This window comes from Passer montanus, unplaced genomic scaffold (genome assembly GCF_014805655.1).
Source record: "Passer montanus isolate IOZ18808 unplaced genomic scaffold, ASM1480565v1 scaffold10, whole genome shotgun sequence".
In the NCBI taxonomy this organism is placed as follows: domain Eukaryota; kingdom Metazoa; phylum Chordata; class Aves; order Passeriformes; family Passeridae; genus Passer; species Passer montanus.
The window spans coordinates 28,180,812-28,206,386 of record NW_024356505.1 but is presented as its reverse complement, the minus strand read 5'-3'; the positions used below and the strand labels follow the sequence as shown (position 1 = coordinate 28,206,386).

Below are 25,575 nucleotides of genomic sequence, written 5' to 3'. Positions count from 1 at the left end.
CTCCGCCGGGGCCGCCGCCGCAGCGGCGCGGGGAGCGGAAGGGGCCCCGCACACGGCTGACATCACGGAGCTCGGGGATCCGCGCCCGCTCCGCCTCGGCGTGCGGGTCCCGGCGGGGCCTCGGGAGCCGCGGCGCTGCGGGTGCGCAGCGCTGCCGTGAGCGGCGTGCGGGGGCTGGAGGCTGCCCGTGGGCTGGAGGCTGCCCGTGGGCTGGCACCGCCGTGCGGGCGTGAGGCGGTGTTTCAAAATGGCAATCTGTGCCTCTCGCAGCCCGCCCGGCTCCAACACCCTACAGCCGTGATTGCAGACCGGGTCTCATGCGGGAGGAGGCTCCATCGGTTGTAGCGTCTCTCCACCGGTCGGTGTGGATTTTTTTTTTCCCATCCCATAGATTGCCAGTGATTCTTGGCCTCTTTTAAGTCTGCTTTTGTGAAGCTACTTTAAGCACAATTTACTATTATTATTTTTTTCAGGGTTTACATCACGTGGCTCTAGTCTCGGTCTTTAGTCATACTGGGCTGGATGCAGAACCATCCAGAGATGCTCAAACTCAGCTTTTTTTTTTTTTCGGTAAAAAATTTGAAGGGGAAAGGCAAATAAACTTTATTTACTAGACAGCTCTTGGAGTGAACTTGTTGAATCTAATATAGATTACCTGTGATAAGTATTTAATACAGGTTACTAACATCTTTGGTATCCATCATTGCTGGTAAGCTGTCTTACTGTTTTTAGTAATGGAGCAGCAAAGATGGAAGCACATATTTAATAATCTGAAGTGATTTTTTACATGAGATATTTGAATTAAAACTGTTCTAACAAGCCATATTTTCAAATTTTGTGTTTTTTGTGGTATATGAGGGAGTATGAGTTAATGTCTATTTATGCTTCCGAGTTGTTTGCTCCACCCAGAGAAAGCTGCTGATATAAATGCTTCTAAGAGGCGAGGTTCATTTGGTTTTACTCATGGGAAATATGACAAATACATGAGTATGGTAATTGCAGCACAAGTTTTGACGTGTCTCCTGCTCCTGACTTTTCCCTGTGTCAGAAAGGTGCAGAGAATCTTCAGTTACATCATTTTCTTCAGAGTCATAAAACTTGTCTTTTCTTACTTTAATCAAACAAACAAAATATTCACAACACTTGAGAAAATTCCCATGCAGTCATTTGGGTGGGCTTTTCCTTTTTTTTTTTTTTTTTTTTTTTAATTTGGTAGCTCATTTTCACCTCAAGTATCAAGGTCAGCTGGATGTGGGATTGGTGGGGTCTGTTTTATCTTTGCACAGCTGTGTTTACCCCCTTTGAAAGGAAGCCGGAATTCTAAAATTCCTAATGCAGTCTTGTCCAGTAGCTTTGGAAAATGTATATACCTTGCTTGTATTTTACATGTGTTATATATTTGCTCAGTAAAAGTTGTAAATGTATTGATAAAACTATGTATTTTTTAAAGTGTTTGATGGAGGTGGTTTTTTTAATCGGCACTTGATGCAAAGCCATCTGCTGTCCAGTTGGACTGCTGAACAGATTATACTGCCAGTGCATGTGGTGGGGCCACTGCTGGATTAGGCAGTATGACACAGGGCACTGGGTTATGAGATTTGGGTGTATGAGTATTGTAGGGTGGGAAGGGAGAAGAGGAAAGGAAGAGGCTTAACAACATACAATACAAAATATATGTGTTTAATGTAATTGAGCATTTTATAAAAAAGACAGACCAGAATAGAGAATCTGGCCAGGAAGTGAATGTTAAAATGCTTCACTAGTAGCTAGATATTGCAGCTTATCTGGTAGCATGTAGCTGGTTCAGTTTAGTCACTTTGAATTTGGAGGGGTTTCTTTTTTTCAGTGGAAAAAGCGAAGTGCTCCATAGTAGTAAAAATTACCGTGTGCTGTTACCCACTCTGGTTGTGCCTCTGAGGTGAAACAGGTTTGTCAGACTATTCTGAGTGCTGGCACTAACAATTTATAGTGATTGTAATAGGAGGCAGAATGATGTTCTCAGTGTTATGGTTTATATTCTTTGCTGTCTTAAGCAGGAAAGTAATTTCCCATCACTAATATTGCTGTATTCAAGCTAAATATATAATTTTTTAAATTTGAAAATACCGGAATTTTGTTTTGTCTCTCTTACTTAAGCTGAGGATAATTCTGATAAAATTTCAGTCATGCTGATTTCTTGAGGAAAACTTGTATTCAATGTCTTTAGAGATTCCTCAGGGGGAAAAAAAAAAGAGAGAGAAATGGGGAAAAGCTCACCTGGCTGGAACTTGCCAGCCTGATGGTGAATGTAGCTGTGTGGAGAGTGAGTATCCTTTTACAGGAGCATTTAGGAAGTATGACAGCATTTGGGAATCTCTAGTTAAAAATTGGTTTTCTCAGAAAAGCAGGAAGCAGTTTCTTGCTGAGGCACACTGTGACTGTATCAGAATGCCGGTGGTAATGCAGTTTGCTCTCCAGAACATGTGTATTCTGGTTATCTAGGAAGAGAAAAGAATTCAGGAGAAGCAGAGCACAAAGCTTCTAAGGAAGACCTGCAGTGCTAAAAGGAAAACAGAGTATAGTGACAGTCTTGAGGTAGATAGGAAGAAAAGGGAGACAGAAAAAAAAAAAGAAGAAAATCAAATGTAGAAATAGTGACTGAAGAACATTGTGATGTTTTTGTGGTGATTTTGGCTTTAGATAAAAGGAAAAGGGCATTATAAATACATTAGTGTATTTAATCTCTGACAGTATTTAAAATCTGCAATGTTTCTGGTTGGAAGCTTCAATAACAAGCAGGTAGAAAATTAGATCCCTGTTGTAGGTCAGAGGCTTAAACTCTGAACGGTTTTAAGAGCAGGTTTTGAACCTTAAATCTTTAAGGCATATTTTTACCTTCTGGAATATTTTTTCTTATATATAGATGAATTAATTTTTAAAAAATATTTTTAAAATGTAAGTTCCCATAGTTGATGTCTTCCCAAATCCTTTTGCCTGCAGGTATATTTTGTATATTTTGGGACTAGCTCTTTTGGTGTGCTTGTAACCAAAAGGCTATCTGAAAATCTGTAGCATAAAGCTGAAGATGCTAGTGAGGAGTTTCGTCAGTGTAGACAGTATTAACTTGATCAAAAATAACAATGAGTTAAAGCATGTGTAGTTGTAGTTATGATTCTTCAGCTGAAATATACTAACTTCCATAGAGATTCACTAGTCATTTTTTTTTGCTGTATTGAGTTATTTTGGTGTTTTAAGGAACTTATTTACAATAACTAGTTCATGAAACATTAGAATGACACAGGAAATCGGCTTGTGCAGTGTTGCTGCACGGATGACTTCCTTTTGAACAACTTCAGTTGACTGGTGTATCCCAGAGAGGCCTCTCTGTGCTATAAAACACTGCTTACAGCTCTCCTGCTGTCTAAATCAAGTGTTCCTTATAACCTTGTTTATGCATATGCAGATATATGTAGTTTTTGTCAGTCTCAAGCTTCTAGACCACTTGTGAAGAATCCATTTGTAATTTTTGTTTTTAAGCTCAAATATAATTTTAATATGACTGTGAGAATCTCTAAACAAATAGCTTGCACTCCTTGTATAAATTTTCATCTTGATAGTCTCAAGTGGGTAGATTTAGCAGCTTTAGAAAAATAAATTGAGAGACCTTTTAAGGAAGTAGCGTGTTGCCTAAATGTGTGTTTTTCTGTCATGTTACTTCCTTCTGTAGCTTCTGACTGGTATGTGGAAACTGAACGGTGAATTAACAAGCTATTCTGGGAAAAACAGACAAAAGCATGGACAGATTTAAGTTTAAAAGCTATTGCAAAAAAAATTGAACTATCTCTCCAGTTGGTAGAAAAGTAAATGTGTTGAGCAGAAATATTGCATGCAGAAAGTTTCATAAATATTTGTGTTATCTTCCAAGATGCATAGAGAAACTACTTTTGCTTGATAAATTGGATGTTCTGCTCTTCTATACTGTAGATATTTCTTTCCAACACTAATGAATCTTTTTTTTGTGGCTTTTCTTTAAACATTGGTAGCTGGTCAGACACTCAGTTTCATTGCCTGGCACATGGAAAGTGGCTTAACTTAGTTCAGTACAAAGAAGTTCACTCAGAATGTCTAATTCAGGAAATGAGCTGCTCTAAAAGGATAAACTTCTTAAATTGTCACTAATACAAATCCTTCATGTGCTGTTAGAACTTGTATGCTTTTATGTTCATAGGTTAATTAGTTTGAGAGTAAATATGGTAATATTTTTTTCTTCCACGAGTTTTCTTGCTAAATTTGGAACATTTAACAAAAATTAAGTTCACTTTCTGTAACACCAAATATAGTCCAAAATTAGAGAGCAATGAGATAAAATAGAAATGTATCTCTTATGCTTTGTAGTTTTAAATAATATTCTTTTAAAAAAGGTGTTGCATTATGCTTTGAAATAATGTCATTTTTAAGGTAGTTTAAGCAAACGTTTGCCAGCAGTATAAAAGGCACTGGCTGTTCTATGTGTGGTTTTGGAGGTTTTTTTTAGAATAATAATATAGGTACAGGTTGGTGGGTTAGGCTTACAGCTCTTCTGTGCCTTGTGTTGGTCTTCTCTGCCTATTCAAGTGTCTGTGTATTTTAGAAAATAAAGCTTTAACTCATAGGCAGCAATAAGACTGTAGTCCAACTTCACTGAATCAGCAAGTGATTGCACTTAATTTAAAGAAGACTAATCCTAGGATGTTGTATGTCTGGTTTGTGTCCAGAGAAGGTAGATGATATGAGATGACCTTTTCCAAATTTGAAATGTTTCCATGAATTTTGGTATATTTGGTTTAAGAAGCCAGCAAGATGTTGTCTGCTATTCCTGCTCCATTTTTCTTAAGTGCTACCTTAATCAGGTGCAGTAAAGTGGATTGGGATAAGCTTTTACAGGTGTGTATTGTTTCTTGCACAAGGGAAGTGCTCTCCACCCCCTTCTGTTTGTGCGTTGTTGGAAGGAAGAAGCTTGCAGGATGTCTGGGGTCAGCGTATGCTGGGTGTGATCCTTGCCCCCTGTGCTGCTCTTGCTGTGCACAGTCCTGTGGAATTGTTGGAAGGAAGAAAGAAGTGAGATTAAATGGGGCAACAATCTAATACTTCTCCCCGGTTCTCTGGGAGGTTGTTGTAGTAAGTAGCTCTCATGGTAAAGAGAAAATAGATGAGCCTTGGGAAGGTCTCACAAACTGAAGAATGAAGGTAAGAGTACAGGAGCAGCGAGTACAGGAGCAGGCTGAGTACAAGTAGGAAGTGTTGTACTTCTGAGGGCAAAGTTCCTGTTGGTATCTAATCTAAGTTTAACAGAAGAAAAAAGCCTGAACTCTTGAAAGAAAAGAACTGATGCAACTTCCCAGTATCTTTGTTTAGCATTTTGAAGTGTCTTCATTTTACAAAAGCATAAGTGGAGGCATGGAATTTGTAACTGGCTCATGGAAGGTCATATAGGGACATATTGTCAGATTTGGGAACAGAACCTGATTGTGTGGACTTCCAGTGCTGTCCCCCCTGCTACCCCACCCCTTTCCAGACTGCCTCTGTTATGCTGCAACACAGCAAAAAGTGGGTATCCACAGAAAGAGAGACACACGGGGCAGTGTAATGACTCTTTCGGGAAAATACGCACCTGAAACTATCATTGAACTCATTAGCAGCAATTACTTTTGAAGAATTGAACATATCACCTCTCATAAGAACCTTGAGATTCTAATTTTTTGCTTTGCCAGCCTCAGGAGTTACATAAGGCTCACAGTACTGTTTGTCTGCGTGTTGGTGGGTCTTGGCAGAGGCACGAAAAGATGCCGCTCTATTTCTCATTGGTGAAAGCAGCCTGTGTTTGACATTTCTGGTGACCAAAATCTTGCCTGGCTACAGAATAGTGGGGTGGCAGCTGTGTGGACAAAGTGCCAGTTCTGGCATAGCAAGGCAGCCTTGAGGGATGAGGGGATATCTTGCTCTCTCTGCCTGTGTTCAGTCCTTATGTAGAGACTTGGAGTCTAAAGGAGTGTAGTGTGGTTTTCATTGTTGCACGGTAGAAAATTGCTTGTGCTTACTCAGTGTCCAGGCTTGTTCATAACTACCTGAGCACTCTTGCTGTCTTTAGCATCTGTGTTCCCTAGTGTGGTCTTCCTTTTATGCTATTCCTTCCACCCCAGTCCCAAATCTGAGCACTGGTGACAGGGGCGGGTGGGCTTGCTCAGAGTGATCCTCACCTCCCTCCGCCCCTATGCAAAGGGAAGTAACTGCGGAATTTGAAATGGTAGATACTGTGCCTCAGTCTGGTTCCTCCCTTTTCCTGACCTTGCTGGTAAGGCAGCAGCTGCAGAGACTTGATATCTGCTGTGGATTGCAGAAATAGGTGTTTGCACCTCAAAACTTGCAGAGAGCCCTTGAGAGCCAAGAGCAGGGTGCTGTGGAGAATAGATGTTGGTGTGCTCCTGAACACAGCTCTGAGTAAGGCAGTACTGCAGGTGCCTTTCCTCCTGCACACCCAGCCTGTCAGTGTGTGCTGATGATGCTGGAGGTAGGCTCAGTCAAGAGTTTCATCAGTTTAGTGCCAGGTGTTGAAATAGAAGATACAGCATTTTTAAGAGATGAACTCTTTAAAGAATAAATTTTTTATGCATCAGAGGAAAACATTCCTCCTGATTTTAGAGGGAATGTGTTACTTTCCTTGGGTTAATTAATAAGAGTGTAGATGCCACCTTTTCTCGAGACTGTGCAACTAGTATTGCTCATTACTTATGCAAGCCCTTAATGCTGTTAACAGGAGCCACGCATGCTTGCTTTGCAGAGCATGCATTTGTTACTATGATGCTGATAGTTAAGAAGAAAAGGAGGGGTGGGGAATCCTGCATGAGACTTTTAACTTGGAGTGAAACATGAGTATAGCATTTTCTGGTGCAACTTGTAAAATTCAGCAGTTTCTATTAACATGAGTTGGAATTGGTAGGTAACCTGCTGGCTGAGCTAAAGAAGCAGATTAGTTTAACTCTGAAAAATACTTACTACTTAAAAGGGGACTTTATTTTTAATAATATTCTTGTCAAAGGTTCCAGATCAAATATGTTTAGTAAGTGCTGGGGTTTAGCAAACTGAAAAAGTACCTGAAAATCAAAACTTCCCTTAGTTTGAGCCTCTCCTATGATAAAGTCTCTTCATAACCTCCAGAGATGATGTGTGCCATGCTGAATGTTCTGACACTGTGGAATCTTCTGAAAGAACAGTAAAAGTTGTCTCTTCTGCAATGAAATTGCATCTTTCTTGTGTTTCTTATGTTAAGATGGCAGATATATTTGTGATAGTGTCATTGCTCCCTCTCTGAGCCCAAAATAATTAATTCTGTATACTCTTTATACAGCAGAAGTTAAAGTGCAAGCACACTGTTCAGTGTGCAAGAAAGCTCTGATACTGTAGTGATGTACAGTTAAAGAACTCATGGAGAAGAGACTCTGCATCCCTGTCCTAACTTTATTGTAACCTCAAAGACAAATAGGAATAAAATGTGGTACCGTTCCTACTTTAGTTAGGAGCAGGAAGACCTCTCAGAACTCACAGAGGAGTCTTACTAAAACAAATGTTGGTTTGACATCCTTAGAGTTGAACGTAATGTTCGTACTGGGTGGTCTTAAAGTTATAAATAGTTCCAAGTTTGTTTACCACTTGAAGCATAACAATTCTTGGAAAAGAATTGAAGTGTAGACTCTGCTGGCTACTTTCACACCAGCTTTTCACATGATAATATTTTCTATAAGCTATGCCTTGTCAGGCAACTGTGGGGTTTTTTGTGGCTTTATTTTTTCCATGGATAATCTTTTACCAGATGCATATCTTCACTTTCATTTTCTGATCTCCGTGTTGTACTTTGGGGTCAGCAAATCTGCCAAGCAGTATTTGTCCTGCAGCAATCATTGTCAGCTGTGCATCTTATTTAACTTTGTTGTAGCAGGTGTGCTACAAGTTAATACTTGAGCTGTGGTCCCCATGCAATAGTTCTGCGTTCTCTGAAGCCTGTGATAAGAAAAAATCTGCATAAAACAAATAGGCAAGAGAAGAACAAGGTGTCCAGGCAGATGCACCAGATTAGCTGCAGAATGCCATGCCATGGCTTGTCTTTTCACATACTTAGTAATGTTAATTTGTCTTATGTCACTAAATATTACTAGTGACGTTTCTCTCTTTCCATGTGCTTCTCCTAGGCTGTGATCTTAATGTGAATTTGCTGATTTCTCTTTCCTTGCTCAAGTCTTCTGCTTGCTGCAGATTGCTTATTAGACCTTTTGTTTCACTTTCATGTTGTTGACTTTGTCTCATTTCAGATCTGATCTGAAAACTTACTCTTCCTTGCCTATTTCTTTTAATTAATCTCTTTCTGTTATTTAACTGCATGTTTTACTGCCTTTCAACTTACATCATGCAGCTATTTTTCATTATACCTTTCTGACTGTTTCTACTAGCATGGGTTTGCTAGCAATTTGAAACCTACAGCTACCAAAGACATTTATACACATTTCTTTTTAAAATTATCTTTGTTGGCACAGAATTGAGACTAAAGCCTTATCTCTGCAGTAGTCTCTAACTACCCAAGGCAGCCATGATGACCAGGGTACAGAGGAAATGGAATGCAGCTGGAAAGACAATGTGGAATGGGACTGACATGGTTCTCCCCATTAATAGAATTCTTATGAGGTCTTTTATATTTATATGCAGCCAGACCTCTCCTTTATAAGAAACCTGTGTTCTTCAGGAAACTGGCCCTTTTGTTACTCTCTTGACACTTAGGAGTAAAATGGGCATAATGAAACTCCTCTGCTTGGAGGGCTTTGGTTCTCTTAACAGTGAAGGAAAGTGAACGTGGCAGGAGGAATAGCGTTCTCTTAACGTGTGTGTGTGTCCACAAAACAGAGCTGGATCTGATCCTTAAAGAGTTTTATGAAATATGGTTATAACCTGCAGGGTTTCCACTGAGAAGCCTCATGGCAGGTGGCTTGGATGGTGCTTCAGTCAAGGTCCAGAGAGTATCAGACTAACAAGTAGAGATATGGTGAATCAATGCACTTACGTTGGCAAGATCTTTGAGACCTGGCTGGGGGTTGTTCAGCCTTTGCTTTGCTGTCTGACTTGCAGGATTTCTAAATCTCTGGGAAGAGCTATTGTTTCTGTGATGCAAACTCCTGGCTTTAGCCGCATTTGATAAAATATGCGTCTGGTTTGGAAGTGCTTGGCTCTACAAGGGCTCTCTTCAAATACCGTGGGTGTTTCCTGCTGCAGCACACCATATGTTCTCCCGGCACTGAAATGATGTGGTTGCCGCAGTAGTCCTGGGATTTGTCTTAAATGGCAACAGATTTTTAATCTGATTTCTCAGGTGCCTTTAACTTTGAACGTTAGAGAAATTGTTGTTGCCATAGATGTATTTGAAGCTTGGGCTCATACAAGGCAGCTGACTGGTGAGAAATCTTGTATCTCTTCAGTAGTGGCTGTCATTTCTAAATGTGTATTTCATTCCTCTTTATCAGTCTGTCCTTTAACCAGTGGAGAATGATAACAGCCAGTGGAAAGCTTTCTAGCACACATTCCCTCTTTGGAAACCTACTGTCTATGAACACGAACTCTAAAATCAGCTCTTTCCAGTACTCTGCAGTGAATGAACATTGACTGTTCAGAGACTGAGGGAGGTATTTTTGTAATTATGAGAGAAGCTTGTTTACTGGGGATAGAAGCCAAGTATGCAGGGTATGGTACCTGTTGATTTTTTTTGCTCCTCTGCTGGAGAGAGAAGTTGCTGGTTTTGGTCCTGAATGTCATATGTGTGGAGTATTTAAATGTGTTCCTTGGGCATGGAAGGAACTTTAAGAGTAGATAATCTATGTTGGATAATTTCTGCCTTGCTGATAGAAAATGGGAATAGTTTGAAGGATTACTGAAGAGCAGTTTGAGGGTCTTGAGAAACTCCCAAGTTTCTGGTGGGAAAAGCACAGGAAGAACGGGGAAGAGAGTGTGTAACTTCCTTCATTGTGTTCAGCCACTCTCTCTTGCTGAGTGTGGTGCTGAGAAGGACAATATGAAAAGCAAATACTGTTACTATTTGTTTCCTGCCTACAGTAGAGAAATAGCTTTACTTTTCCCCCAGATTGCTGTAAGGGCTTACTGCAGCAGCAGTGGGTGTGGGGGAGTATGAACTGGAACAGGTACTTTTACTGGCTGCATAACATCCCACGAGGCCTGGGGAAATGAATGTGGGGAATACTGTGAGTCATACTTGTCAGTCTCATAAAGCAGGAGGCTTTTTAAAATTGGCCTTGGAAGGGAAGAGTGTTTAATAGAGCAGTTGTGCAGGAGTTATGCAAATAGGGAACATAAATAATGAGCAAAGGTACTCATTTAAGCTTCTTGCCTCCTCAGAAAAAGACTAAATGCAAACAACCATTGTGAAAGTTAGAAAAAATGCATCATCATTTAAGTATAATGAGTGCAAAAATGTGGCCATCCATGATGATAAGAAAATTATCTTCTTGTGAATAGCAAAATAAATTTCTGTAGTTTTTGAACAGGAAAACATGCTTGTTGTCAGTCTATCTAGTTTTTTGTGCTTTCCAGTTTCCTTTGAAAAACAACAAGGCAGGAAGCTGAAAAGCAGTTCCCTAACCCAAGAACTGATGGGAAGGGGAGGTGGTGAGAAGACAAGTCCCCAGTTCTACTTTGGACATATCTTCAGTGTTTAGGCTGGTTTTGTATAAAAAGTTTTTTCTTCTCTGTCCCCCTATTCATGCAGGATTTAATTTACATGTAAATACTGTGTGTTCTTCAGTAAAACCAAGAGCATGTTTTGAGAGTACAGCTGCATTTTTTTTTCTTTACTGACACAGACACTTCTTGCTGTTTTAAGTTAGATTTTTGAACAGAGCTTCTGAAACGTAATTGTTCCAGTCCTGGGCTTACTTGCAGATGCTCACGTCATAGTGAGAATCTTATCTCTGATAGCAAACTTTACCAGCAGACTTAATGGGCATAAAATTTTCTTGGACTACTACTTCTGCCTCTTGCAGTGTAGAGAGGCCGTCCCAAGTTTTGAAGCAGTTGGAAATGACAGATCCACCATCCCACATGCTGCTCCACTGCTGTACGTGTCCTCCCATGGCCTCCCCTGCATTTTAGCCCAGCTTCCTCCAGGGTGTATAGATGCAGAAGTAGTGGCAGTGTGGGTATGGGTGGATACACAACTGTGGTGATGTGTTCCTGTTGTCAGGGGACTGTTTCTCTGAGCACAGCTCCTCTGCAGCTGTAATAAGGCCACTCTAGCAGATGACAGAGGAGATAGCAAGGTGTCCTGATGGCCCTATGACAAGTGCTGAAATAGAATAGTTCAGGTTTTGTTTTACTGCTGGTGGGGGGGAGATGGAGAGTGATGTGGATATGACTGTTTTTATGCACCTGGTTGCATAGAAATGCAGCTCTACTGTCATCTGTATGGCTGCACCTCCTGCATATGCTTAAATCTGCCCTCTGCATTGTACATGAAGGGGAAGTGATCTTTAAAATGATGTGAAGGTGCATCTTAAAAACACCATTGCAACTTCAACACTGATTAGAAAACTTTCCTGTAATTGTGTCTGCAAGAGGCATTGCAGCTGTATTTCTAGGGAAAGCTACTTGAACTACTGCTGTACTAGCTAACAGCACAGCAATTGTCTCACCAAGGACTTTGTTTAAAAAAGCCAAACAAAGCAATTCCCTCACTCCTGAACTTGCTGTTGTATTTCCTATTAAAGAATTTGCTTTCTTTCTTCTATTGGTTTCTGTAAGTTAGGTTTTGCATATTGCTGGATGTAGAGATTACCATATTTATTTAGCTCTGGTTATCTATTCTTCTGTTCACTTTTTGATGGGGAAAGAAATGACTCGCCATTCCTACTCCATTTCCTCCATTCTCTTGAGCCATCTGTTTTGCTCTGTTGTGTGTGTTTTTTAGAGGAGATAAATTTCTATTTGTTGCAATTTAAATAACCCAGTATGTAAGTAAGCTTCTGCGTGTAAGGTTTTGGAATGTTGTTGCTAACCATAGGATAGAATTTTAACTTAATAAAAATAATTATGCAAACAGAAGCTGGATGTATTGTGCTTACAGCCACTATCAAATAAAAATCGTACAGTCAGGTGCAGGAGTGCATCAAAATCTGAGCAGTATTTGCTGGTTTTGTGATCAGATAGAAACAGAAACTAGGTTGATTTTTTTCCAATTACATGCAAATTCTTATAAAAACAATCATTCCTTGTATTGCAGTCCATTGCTTTATTACCATGAGATCACTGTATAGCCTGTGTGCTGTGTGAGTATGCCTTGTGCTGAGAAATAAGCTACTACAAAATTGTGGGAATCCACTCGTTTCTGGTCTAAATATGCTGCTAAGTACAGTGAGATACGTGATGATTTTCTGCTGGACTGAGTATATTCATCTTCAAGACACTAAATAGTCAGCAGTGTAGTGATACAAAGCACGAGTAGAGAATTTGATCCTATAATGGCCATTGTTTTCTTTGTTTTAAAAATACTGTGATGTTTGGGAAATGCCTGGACTGTAAAATCTGGGCAGCAGCTGTGTGTCTAAAGTGACTCTCTTGAACATGAGAACTGTTCCTGAATTAGGAACACGTGCAATCCACAAATTTGCTGATTGTCTGAAAGCCAGTGTAACTCTTGGCTCTACATTCTGTTGCCTTGAGATTCTCCCTGGAGCTGGATAGCCTGCTAATGACTTTCTGTGCTCTCTTTTCCCATTTCTCTCCCTGCTTTGTTGTCCTGCAACATCTCTGACGTCTCTATGGGGAGGAACCTGTGGCAGTGCAGAGTGCAGCTTTGAGCCTCCTTGTTTTTGGACCAATCCTTTAGCGGATGGTGATGTTTAATGTGTTTGTTTTGCACATAGATGTTGAGGTTGCCCTGTTGTATGAGTTCAGAGCACTGTTGACGTAACGTAGAATACCAGGTTGGGAGGGGATCTTAATAATCATCTGGTCCAACTTTTCTTGGGCAAAAGAAAGCATCATCTAGACAAGATGGCCCAGCACCCTGGCCAGTTGAATATTAAAGATGTCCAATATTGGGGATTCCACCACTTCCCTGACAAGATTATTCCAGTGACTGACTGGTTGTTCTCATTATGAAAACTTTTCCTATTGTGTCTAATTGGAATCTCCCCAGGAGTAACTTGTAAAAAGGGAGATTCCATCTTTTTCATAGCCACTTTTTGAATACTAGAAGATCTTTGATAATAATGTGTGATACCAGGACATGCTGTGATGAGACTGTAATTTGATCCTTTATGCTCAATCTCATTGTTTTAACCTTGCTTGCTCAATGCTATCTGGTATTCCAGGCCTGCATAGAAGGTAGGTAGGACTAGAGAGTGAAAATCTGGGGGGGGAGAGTCTTTGAAGCTTACCTATGAAGTCATCAAATTTTAGCATGTTGCTTGTCTTCAGATAAAGATTTGCTGTATTCTGGGTTTATACCATCAGTTCGATTTGTCAAAACAGAAATAAAAGACTTCATGTCTGCAGTCACCAATCCTTGAGAGTAAACTGAAGAGGTAAACAAAATCCATAGGAGGAAACATTGTTATGAACATAATGGAACTTTTTCACACAGAGTGAACTGAGAAGCTTGCCCCAAATCAGGTGACTGAACTGTCTGGATTCAAAGGCTTGCATGACATGAAAGTCTACCAAGTTCTGATTTTTCTCTCAATTTGCAGAAACTTGAGTTTGGTTCTATGTTGCTGCCACTGTATCACAGAGAGGATATTGAAGCAACTAATAAATACTAAAGTATTTCCTTCTTATTCTTGCCAAAAAAAAAAGAAAAAAAAGTGGAAAATAAGTCTCTGACTTACAAGGATCATATCTTGCTAGATGAGCTGGTATTTGAGAGTGGGTGCCATCACTTAAGAAAGTAAACAGAAAGCCATTTTAATTTCAAGCCCTATTACAAAAACAAAATCAATATTCGAGAGACATTCTATTTGTTTCTCTGTGCACTGTAAGTTCTCTAATTTGCTGTTATCTGCTGTCTGATGTGCCAAAACAATCATATGCTCCAAAGCCTTGGGTAGCTTTCTTAGTGTTGAAGGAAGAAATCTGCTGTGGAAGTGCCAAGGATTTCTTTTTCTGTCTGACGGTTCAAGGATGGCATTAGAATCACAGAATCATAGAATTATTTCGATTGGAGAAGGCCTCTAAGGCCATCAAGTCCAGTCATTAACCCAGCATTGCCAAGTCTACTAGTGAACCATGTCCTAGGTGCCACATCTGCCTGTCATTTAAATACATCGGGGATGATGAATCAAACACTCTGGAGCTCTGGCTGATATCTCTGATGTCAGAGCCTGCTTTATGTTGGCTCTGAAGAAAATTGTGTGTGATGTCATAAGGCAAATCAGACACTGCAGGAAAGTTCAAGGTGTAGTTTTGGAGCAGCTGTATGTGCAGCTATTGGGCAGTGCTTTACAGGAATGAAATATGTGGTTTCTGTACTGAAGCTTATATTGTCTAAATTGTGTAAAACACAGAATATAATACTTAGATCAAATTTCTTACCCTTGCTCTGTGTGCAGCCTTGAAGCCTTACTAATTGAGTGTACAAGGGTTGTGTGAAAAGGGACACATGGGCATATCTGCTTCTGTCACTTGAGTTCAGTGTGGCATGCAGTTATGGTTGTATAGACAGACTGTGACAACTGCCAGTAACAACATATTTACTGAGACATCTTTGATTTGATTTGGCAGAACTGAAAATTAAATTTTCAACAGTATTTTTATATATTATATAAAAATAATATATATATATGTAAGTTTTTAATAAGGGGAGTGGCTTAGTCTAGAGCCAACATGAACCTTGTTTGTTGCATCGGGCAGAAAATGCTACTAACAGAGCAGCTGGCATGTACCTTCCCAGGCTCCATCTGTCAGAGTCTGCATTGCTTTATAAATCACATTCCTAGTGGAGAGATTTATTTCTTGCTATACTGTTTGCAGCCTGGATTAAAATAGAATTCCTCAGTTGTTGTTTTTAAAATTTATTTATTGTTTAAGTGTGTATGTGTGTGTATATATATATATGAATTATATATTTATATATATAAACATTATATTGGAATTAACTTCTCCCCTTAATAAAGAAGCTTTTCTGCCTCTACCTTCCTCCAAAAAGAAGATAATCTTAAAAGATTGAGACTCTTCTATTTACAGTTGATCAAAAGAGTGAAAAACAACTTTCTTTTCAAGTAAAAGAAAATTGGGAAGGACACAGTGAGATTGACTAAATTTTGTCTCAGCCCATAGAAATGCTAATTTGCTATCAAGGCTATTCAGGACTGGTCAGGGGAATATTATTGATGGAAATGAAGGATTTGCTTCTAGCTGATTGTCTCGTGCATACAGGATTTGGGGGAAGGGCTTGTCTGAAACAAGAGTTTGGGAATTACAGGCACTGCTGGTTACACTGCTGTATGTGTTTGTTAAACAGTAATTTGGTGTGTCTTGACCCTTGAGATAAAGAAGCTGACTAGTCAATGTTTTTTGTCAAGATAGTGTTTCTGAAATGAAACAGACTGAAATCTTGTTTGTGGACTGTGGTGTAGTGGTGGTGGTGATCATCTCTTCTTCTGGTGCCTGGAATGAATGCCAGCTTTATTGTGCAAGGTCTTTACCTGGGGAGAAGAGATTTCAAGTTCTTCCAGTTTCTCTGCGTTTTGTATAGCTGAGTTACTGCATCTTATCTAGAGAAACTCATCAGACATGGTATTATTTCATACCAGTGGGTTTTTTTGTTTTAGATGCTGGAAGGAATTTCCCTTGAGTTGAATGGTAGATGCTACCTTTGCTGTGTTTATTGAGGATTTCTGCCTTAGTAGATGTGAAGAATTACTGTTTACTGAATGAACGTGGAAGAATTTTAATCATGCTGGTCTTAGTTTTGGGGTTTCCTTAGTGAGAGGTGTCTTGCTGTTAGGCATCCTTCTGTACCTTACCTGGCTTTCAGATTCCTCCATACTTCTGGAACAATTAGTTACTTAATTTGTTTTAGTTACTTAATGATTGAGAGTTTTGATATTTCTATTTGACACTACTTCTCACTGTGTGAAGAGAGAAGTGTGCTGGATAGTTTGTTCTATTTCTTGTTTTCACTGTCATTGAAGGATTGACTGCCAGCCTCCTGGAGAGGCCTTGGACAGGAGGTGGGCATGTTCAGTGACTGCAATATGTTGCCATTAATAGCTTGCAGGCTGTGGGGTAATTAAAATCTTGAGCTTTTACTTGCACAAATTACACAAATTCAGGAATGGTAGAAAACTATAACATAGTTTTCTATGACAAGTTGTGATAAAAAAATTGTCATGTTTTTCATGACAAGTTATGGTAAAAATCTCTTCAGTAAAACCCTTGAGCATTTTTATATTGCATGAACTTTAATACTGATCTCTATGATGAAGGATTTTAGTCAAGATTTGCCAGTGGCCTGGAGTATGTGTGGCTTTTTGGCTTTAGTACTGCTTCGTATGGAGGCTGGGTTGGTCTTGTCATTTTAACAGGCTGTACTTGGACTAAGTCCCTTCCTGTTCTTTGTCCCCACATAAACCCTTGCTTTTTAAATTTCCCAGAGTTGTTTTTACTGATGATAATAATGATATGAATAGCAGAGCAGGGGGTTCCAGTAAAAGGATATGGATAGTGATCTGCTTAAGTTGAACAAAGACATTAGGTGAAGGGAAGTGTACTAGTGACTCTCTACAGCCTTGTCTATGGTGCTTTGGAGGATGTCTCTTGTCCTGGTACATTGGACAAGGGTTGAGTTTGAACTTCTGAGCTAACCCTTCTGATGGCTTGCTTCACTTTCAGTGGAGGAATTGGGGTGCTGATAAGTGAAGAACAGTCCAACTTGTAGGCAGGTAAATTCCAGGCCAGAGATAACTGTGTGGATTGGGATGCACTCAGCACATCATCCATCCCCTTGAAGTATTGCTTAGCCTAATGAATTGCAGAGAGAATTTCTTCAGTGGAATTGCTGTATGGCACAAGTACTGTAAACCTCTTGCAGGAGACAATTGACACACCTGATTTATACCCTTATTTTTACCTGCATGGCATATGTAATGTAATCCACCCCTTTTGTAAATTTCGAAACCTTAGTTTCCCATGTGACTTTGGAATGTCATATCATATATCCCTTAAGGCTGTATCTGTGGTGATAAAAACCCTGAATGCTCCCCACTGAGTACCTGCTACTAATAACCACAGTCTGTGTAGATCTACTTGGATGGCTTCCAGGCAGGTGGTTGGCTCCTGAAAGTTCTTCAGAGTATAGAAACTTGTGGCACTTGCTGCTGTGACTTGTCAGTGTTTCTCTCTTCTTTAGTGTATAACTGATACTCTGATGTAATAACCATCCATAACAGCCAAAAAGGCTACTGTGGTGCAGTGTGTTTACAAAGCAATCTGACAAGCTCTGTGAAAACTGATAAGGGAGAACCTGTATCTGTGGGGTACCTACTTCAGTATGTAGCTCTTCAGTTATTTACAGTGATCTAGGAACATGATATTCAACATAAATTGCATTTAGTTCCTGAGCCAAAAGTCTAGTCTAGTGTATATGGAATATTTAAACCTTTTAAGAACACATTACTACTGCTTGGATGTGAAATACTTGGTCTAAGAACATATATTGTGAATAGTTTAGAGATGTCCAAGCTTTTTGCAAATAACAGTCAGAAGTAACAAATAAGCCCTCAAGACCAGATTTGATATGTTAAAAACCTTATCAGATCAGTGAAGCAGCAACTTCAGACTCAAATATCTGAAGTGCCACATAATGTTACAAGCCTTCGGTTTAGGGAGGTGTGTTCCTGTTTTCTGAGTGTGGAAACCACTTTTCAGAAACCTGTTCCTTCCACTTGGAAGTGTCCCCAGGTATTTCTCAGGTTAAAGTATTGATGTCTAGGAGTCTCCAAGACACTTCCAGAATGTACATCTTCATCATTCTGTAAAATTATTTCCTATCGACTTGAAAAGTTAGGTGCTGTAGGTTGTAGTTAACATAAGCCCATAAGATAAAAATTTTGGCTGAGTGGTTTGATACAGATCTCTGAGTTAAAATGGCAAGACCTTAGTGAACAAAACAGGACTTGGAAACCCCGACTGTAGTGCTTGTGTTATCAGAAAGCATACTGTAAATACCAAAGGTAGATACATGATGAGATGAACAAAAGAGACTACTAATGAATGTATTGATGACTTTGCACAGTTGCATTCTGTGATGCATGATAGAGATTGCTGAATTCCTGTGGCAACTGATTGTAGTAATCCTAATTTTTTCTTTAATCAACTAATGGTAGCTAGAATTCTTCCTCAAAAAGACCAAAGCATAAAACTGAACAATTTTCTTGTGTTTGCTTGTGAAGCAAACCTAAATGTACTGCAGTGTTGCATTTTAAAGGTGCATAAACAGTGACAGCAAAGGCAATAGAATTGAGTGTAAAGCTGTTCTTGTAGCTTGATTGCTGAGAGTGATCAAGCCCAGCAGCAGAACTCCAAGCATCTGAACAGCTATTGAGCACTCAGTACTTTAGAGCTCTGTTTAACTTACTGACTTACTGGTTTAGGGCAGTTCTTTGTTAGTAGTTTATCCTGGATGAGTTTTTCTGTGCTTGAATTTGCACATATTTCCAATAGCTTGAAGATGAAAAATGTGGAGCAACCAACCCATGCCACATACTAAGGAGGTTTTGGTTTGTTTTTGCTAGGCCAGACAGCTTTGGTGTGATCTGATAAGCTGCTTTCTGACCTTTGTCAAATGGAACCAGTTGTTCTGGTGGGGAGTTTATCTTACAGAGAGTTTCAAGCACAGCGAATGGAACTGAAGTTGAAAGAGGCAGAAGAGAGGTTGGACAGCAGGTACTGAGGGTATGGACTGGTGTGTTTGCAGGGGAAAGTTTGACTTCTGAAGGTGATTTTGCAGTGTGAGCTGATGGGATTTGTGTAGGGAGCCTGCACATGCTGTGTGCTGTATGAACTGGCACATGGTGGGAATTAGCTGAGAGAGAGGGAGATGAGAGGGCAGATGGCTTGAACAATGCACACACAGTGTTGGGGGCTGTGTGCCTGTGTGGATGGCATTTTGGAGAGGGGAAGATATGACTTGTAAAGATCAGCTGTAGAGTGATGGAGAGGTTCCTCATCATTTGACCTTGACATGTCACTGAACTGAAGACTCAGTAATTAAGCTTCTAGTCTGTTTTTATTGTTTCAATTGCTTTGGTGCAGAACCAGTTTTGACTTTACCAATAGTATTTATGTAAACTGGTCAAAGAAGCTTTATAATGCAAGTTGCATTTGACAAAAATATGTGGTGTGCAGTGTGGAGTGCCATGCACTTTTAACTCTCTATGTACATCATTAAATTACATGAGAGGTTTTCTTTTTTTTTTTTAGTATTAAATCTAGTTATGTGAAAGCAGTTTCAAACAGCAATTTTCTCATAGTCACGTGGCTGGTAGTGGTGAACTGGGGATACAGGTGGGAGCTTACAGGAGGGAGACTTCAAAAGCTGTGATGTTCTGTAAAGAATATCCACTTTTCTGCTAAAGGGATCAAATTTTTGTTTCTCTCAAGGACAACTGGTGAAAAAACAATTTCTTTGAATCTTTTAATACTAGATTGCAAAGTAATTCTAAACCATTAGGAAAAGTCAAGTGACAATCTTTGTATTGTGTTGTCTCAAAATTGAGTAGTTAACTAGTGCTCATGTATTACACTGAATGTAAACACGTGTGCTGTCTACATCTAGTCTGCTTTCAGTTTTTGCTTAAAAAGAGATGTGAAAGTAAGAGTTGAAGAGCATTGGAACTCTGCTGCCTCCTGTTTCTGTCACACAGTTCTTGGCCTCTCCCTCTACCCTCCTGCCTTTGCTGTCTGTGAAACGTTTAGCTTATATCTTGTGGATGCCAGCAGTTCACATTAAAATAATGCAAGAGACTGTATGTCAAGTTAGTTCTAATCTAAACTGTTAATTGGCAAACTGAAATTGCCTGAATTATCTGCAAGGCTTGAAAATGTTCCTAATCTAGTTCTTATAGGACATGAAATGCATTCCACATCTCAACTATGTTCATTTAATCCTGCTTCCAAAGTAGTAATTTGAGCAAATAACTAAAACGTTTGGTGCTTAGGCAAATGAGAGCAAGACATTTAATCAATGAATCATTGCAGATGAGAAGAAACTTTTTATACACTGGTTTTCTTCTTTGACAACACTCAGTAATGGAGTGCTGTGACTTTGTCACCTCTTAGTGTTTAGACTAATAGTATTTAATTGAAACTTTGTAGTAGGAAAACTTCTTAAGTAAAGTCTGCAGATCTCCAGTTGAGTTTATATGAAGTTACACTAATGTTGACTGCTGCTTTATTGGTTGTATCTGGTTCAGTAAACCTTTTATTTCAGACACCACTCATCTGCTACCTGCATTTTTACCATTTTCCACACTGGCAGAAATTCAAGTACGAATTATCAGTTGTTTTCTTCAGGCTGTAGTTCATTAGGACAGTGTTTTTAAAGTCACTGCTAGTTGTGGTTTGAAGTTTAAAATGCCTCTTTGGAAAGCCAGCTTTCAGAAATTTGTTTCTTGAACGTTTAGTAGTTGTTTTGCAGGTTATGATTTCTGAAGAAGCAAAGTGACTTTTACAATTTTTTCCTGACATCTAGAAATGCCAATACTTTTTTTAGATGAAAAGTAACTTTGTTTGCATTTGGAAATACTAAAAAATGGAGTTTTACATAGTCTGTCATTAGTACATGCAATAGCTGTTCTGTCTTTTGACAGCAGATTACACTGAACCATTCTTGCTGCTTCACGTTTTGGAAGGCATCTGTATATGAATTCCATTTGAAGGATGGCATTAACCAAGTGTCAAGTGTCACTAATAAGTGTCAAACATTGCTAGGAATGTTGGTCATGAATATGAACAAAATTCCTGGCTTGGGGGGAACTCACCAGTGTTTAAAAAATATATAAGCAAAACGTAGCATAGCCTAACATGTTGCAGTATTTAGGTAATGATGCAACTTTTAGAATGTATATGAACAGCTTGCCTTCTGGTTTTCTTCTTCAAAGTAAGAGACAGGACTTAAAAATGAATGAGTGTTTGGAAACTGGAAAACATAGGGCTCAGTTGAATGCTAATGGAATATCTTTGTTTCCTTGCTTTGTGCTTAACATTGTAGCTCTTGCATGCAATGTGTGTAGAGTGTTATTTAAAGAAAACAACAATAAAAATAGAAGCCTAATTAGAAGAGCTATTAATATGGGTTTTTTCTGTTGGTTGCTGAGGTCTACTGTTTGTTTCACAAATACATAAAATTGGGAAGAAACTAGCACTGAGTCATTGTGTACGGCAAACTCTTCCTTATGCGGTGCATCTCTATTGCAAGTAGAAGGAAATTCTGGATAGCTGCAGTTTGCAGGTTGGGTAACAGATGAAGTACATGGCCTCCACTGCTGTCTACTACGGTGTGATGCAGGGAGTACTTCAAAAGGGGTTCTGTCTGTGTGTTTTCATGGTAGAGGTGGGGTTGGAATCTCCCATCCTGTCAGAAGGGAGGGACTTGAGCCATGCAACTCAAGTTGTGTAAACAGTTCCTGATCTTGGGCTGTAGCCTGCCCTCTGACTGGGGAGCCATTCCTCAGGACAGATTGAGGACTTCACCTTAGCAAGGTGTGATTTCAGTGGGAAGGTTACCCTTTCCCTATATTTTTACCCTTCAGGGTGAAAGCATATATTCCCTTCTGATGCCCCAAAATAGGTGTGTCTCCTCAGTCAGTGATGAACTTTCCCAGCTGTCACGGAAAGCTTATTAAGCTTTTGTGTGAGGAGGGATAATTTCACAAGTACTCCTGCATGCAGGAGGCCTCTGTGCATGCCATCCTGATGCTTTACTCATCCTTCTCCTGGTCTGTGGGAGTAATAGCCACCATAGCTGGAGGGTGGGCTTTGTACATGACATGTGGAATAGGGGACACCCAACTGTGGGAAAATGTTTTTATGTCTTAATTAGCCCGGGCTACATGACCTCATAAGAAATGGCAAAAGGAGCATTTCAGTGGTCATGGAGATTTGGAGGCTTTTTGAGAAATGAGGGATTGGACAGGCTTTAGAAAATCAACTCCCAACAAATCACGGTGGTGTTGTTTTTTTTACTGAATGAATTGTTTCTTGGCATCTAAATGTATTATTGTTAAATATTTTTCAAATACTTTCTCACCTCTGTATGACTGAGATTTTTCATGCAGATCAAGTACTTTGGCTGCTCAGCCAGACCTTCTTGATTACAGATTCTTCCAAATACAGGTTTTATTTTTTGTTCCTGTCCTTTTTCCCCATCCTCTTCCTGGCCTAAAGCAGATGTCTTCTTGTTTTGCTTTACAGGCTCCAGATAAAAGGAAAGCATTAGAAGAGACCAAAGCCTACACAACTCAGTCTCTAGCCAGTGTTGCTTATCAGATCAATGCACTGGCCAACAATGTATTACAACTGCTGGACATCCAAGCGTCCCAGCTACGGAGGATGGAGTCCTCCATCAACCATATCTCCCAGGTAATCTCTTTTCTTTTTGAGTAGAGTGTTGGAGGAGGCATTATTGTGTCTCTTATTATTGAGTTGGATAGTTTATGTTGATTTCTTTATTGTGATAGAAAATGGTAAGGCTTTTTTCTTTCTAATATTTATGAAACATGCTTTGTGATTAAGGTCATGACCAAAATAAAATAGTTCCTGTATCAAGAATTCTGGAATTATATTTGATTTGAAGCAGGAATTAATTATTAAGATTTCAAGATCTGAAGCTGTGCTTGAGGGAGGGGTAGAGAGAAGGATTCTGTTTCTGAAGGAAATCCAGTTAGAAGTGCCATATGGGAGGTGGTATTTTATTTAACACATGCAGTGAGTTCATTTGTTTTCATAGTCTTGCAGGATATAATTTCATGTGCTGTGTGGAAGGGGAGAGGGGTTCACATGCTGCCATTACCTGCTCAAGCCAAACTGCTTCCCAGCCAAGGCAGTTGAATTAGTGAGCTGACCTGACTTGAACTGTGACTGCAATATTATTGGAGTTTCTCCAGTGAGGACATGGAAATAGATGACAGGAAAGAATAGGTCTATCCCTCTCTGTGGCAGCCTGTATTTCCCTGGCTGAAGCTTCACCCTGGCTGCCTGCTTCTGTTGGGGGGGGAAGCATTGCTGCTGCTGCCTGTCTTGTACCTGATCATTGGCCTGATTGTATGCTAACTCAGCCAAAAATGTCTGCTGTGTTTAATCTGGAAGTGGCTTGCTGCATAACCAGGTGTGTGCCATCTTAGTGCCAGTGGAGGCAGGGACAGGACTCAGTTATTTCACCCTTACATAGCTGTTCTGAAATGGGCTTGAGGGAGTTGTTAAAAGCCCAGTATCCACTCTCTTGTACTCTTACTGAAATTCAGTCGGATCTTCACTTGCCTTTCTCCTATGTCTCTTTGAGATGTTTTGTAAACAAATAGCACAGGATGCAACCTAAAACGTTCTTCAGTGCAGCCAGTGAATTAAAAACCTTAGTTGGTCAACCAGCATCCTGTTGGTGGTACACCTTAGACCAAATACGTGAAAGAAAATGCTTCTTATGGTCTCTACTGTCTCCCTTCCCAGCCCTGCTAACTCTTACTGGTTTTTTAGAGTTGTTCTAAACATCTTTGAGAAAAGGCAGCACAGTGGTTTTATCAAAAGCATGTCAGCAGGGAGAAGATTCCAGTGTGTATGGAATGACCCTCCTAGTAAAAAACCTATCAAAAAGGCATGTGAGGTTAACATGTGCTGAGAACTGAACAATGCTAAAAGCTGTTTGAAGTATTTAAAAAGTACCTGCCACTGAAATCGGAAAGCAGGATGAAATGAAATTGCTGTAGATAAGCTTTTTTTCTCTTAAGTATTCAGAGATGCTGGGATTATGACTACTTTTTAAGAAATGGCTGAAAAAAGAACTGAATCTACATATTTTCTCAAGCATTGGATGCCCTCTTATGCTGAGCACATCTTTTCTTCTTGAGTGTTTGAGAGCTGCAGTGTGTGTATCTGAAGCGATTATTGTTAAATTCTCATTGGCCCACTAGTGTGGCTAACCGTGGAAAAAGCTAAAATGTTTGATACTAGCATAAAAGGTGTTAACCCACTGTACTATTTGCTGCTTGGATTGAAGGCACTATGCTGAAAGCTATTGAGTCACCTGATACATGAACTGTTTGCTAAAGGCTGTGAACAATCAGTGCTTTGTAAAGCTTTTGAGGAGTGTTTAACAAGGTCACTTCCTTGTAGTTTCTGTCCTGGTTGGTCTTTCCTGAAACTAATCCTTGCTTATAAATGAACCTCTGCAGACTAATTTTGTAGAATTAAACTGGATACAGATAATGTGCACATACCAGCTCAGCTATTTGCTTTGAAGTGTTTCTGCTCAAATGCTTCAACTGCCTTTCTTAAATCGGCTGTACAATTGCTGTGATAGACTGTTGTAAAATACTTTGGTATCTCCAGAGTGTCCTCCCCTGTGCCTGTATCAGTTGTGAATATTTTCATGTTACTAGACCACAAGGATGAACAAATTCTCAAAATGGCATTATTTTTCATGAAAGAAGTATTTCTTAGAAACACAGAACTGAGGCATTGCCAGGTCAATTGCTCGATTCTGGGTTTTGCAAAAAAGAGCAGGTGTCTGTGAAATAAAGTACAATTTTATAGTTCTTCTAAGGAGGAAAGTCCTGTGGCTTTTCTGAGCCCAGACGGTTTCTGTTTCCATACTGGTTTTCAGTTCACTATGCATGTTCTCCAGAATGACTCTAAGCTAAATCCCTGGATAGCTAAGCCTGATTAGTAGCCACTCTGTATTTTTCCTAGCTTTGTATCCTCTTCACTGGAAAAAGCACTCATGAAAAGTGAGGTGTTGGCCTAGTGTGTTATTGTTACTGGAGCCTAATTTTAGAGATGGAAATTGTGCTTGGTTTTACAGGAAAAAATTTATTTGGTTTTGGTTTCTGGTTGAGCACAAACACAGAGGCTTCACATGAGTAATTGCAGTGTGGTGAGGGTGCTCTTTTCTGAGTTGGAGGCAATGGAATGGCTTTTTCATAGCAGCCAGAGCAAAAAACTGCCCAGCTGCATCCGTATTTTCTGTAGTTACAGTTGTCTTTCAAGCTGTAATGCCTGGGTCTGGAGTAACCTGCCATGTGATTGTTTACTACACCCAGTACAGGGGGCTGTGCACATAGAGCTCAGCTCTTTGGTTTAAATCCTTCATGTTGACCTGGAGCGTGGCCAAGCTGACTTGACCTTTCCAAGCTGCTGTGGTATGGCAGAGCAGAGACTTGGTCACTCTGCTGGAGAAGTTTGAAAACCCTTCTGGTATAAGGGATCCTAATTAGCCTGTTAGGCAAGATTTGGTGGGGAGGGGAGATAGTAAGTGTACTTTGCACAAACACGAGCATCAAGGCTTCACTGATGACA

At 39.8% G+C, this 25,575-nt stretch overlaps 1 protein-coding gene across 10 annotated transcripts in view; it reads left to right on the top strand.

The window, feature by feature from the left end:
* The window catches only part of ABI1 (abl interactor 1), a 78,354-nt gene that overhangs the window by 773 nt on the left and 52,006 nt on the right, over window positions 1–25,575 (top strand). For all 10 annotated transcript variants that reach the window (XM_039710181.1, XM_039710154.1, XM_039710134.1 and 7 more), the window contains exon 2: window positions 22,480–22,647. In XM_039710181.1, the coding sequence (XP_039566115.1) occupies window positions 22,480–22,647 (168 nt within the window). The remainder of the gene's footprint in view (window positions 1–22,479; window positions 22,648–25,575) is intronic.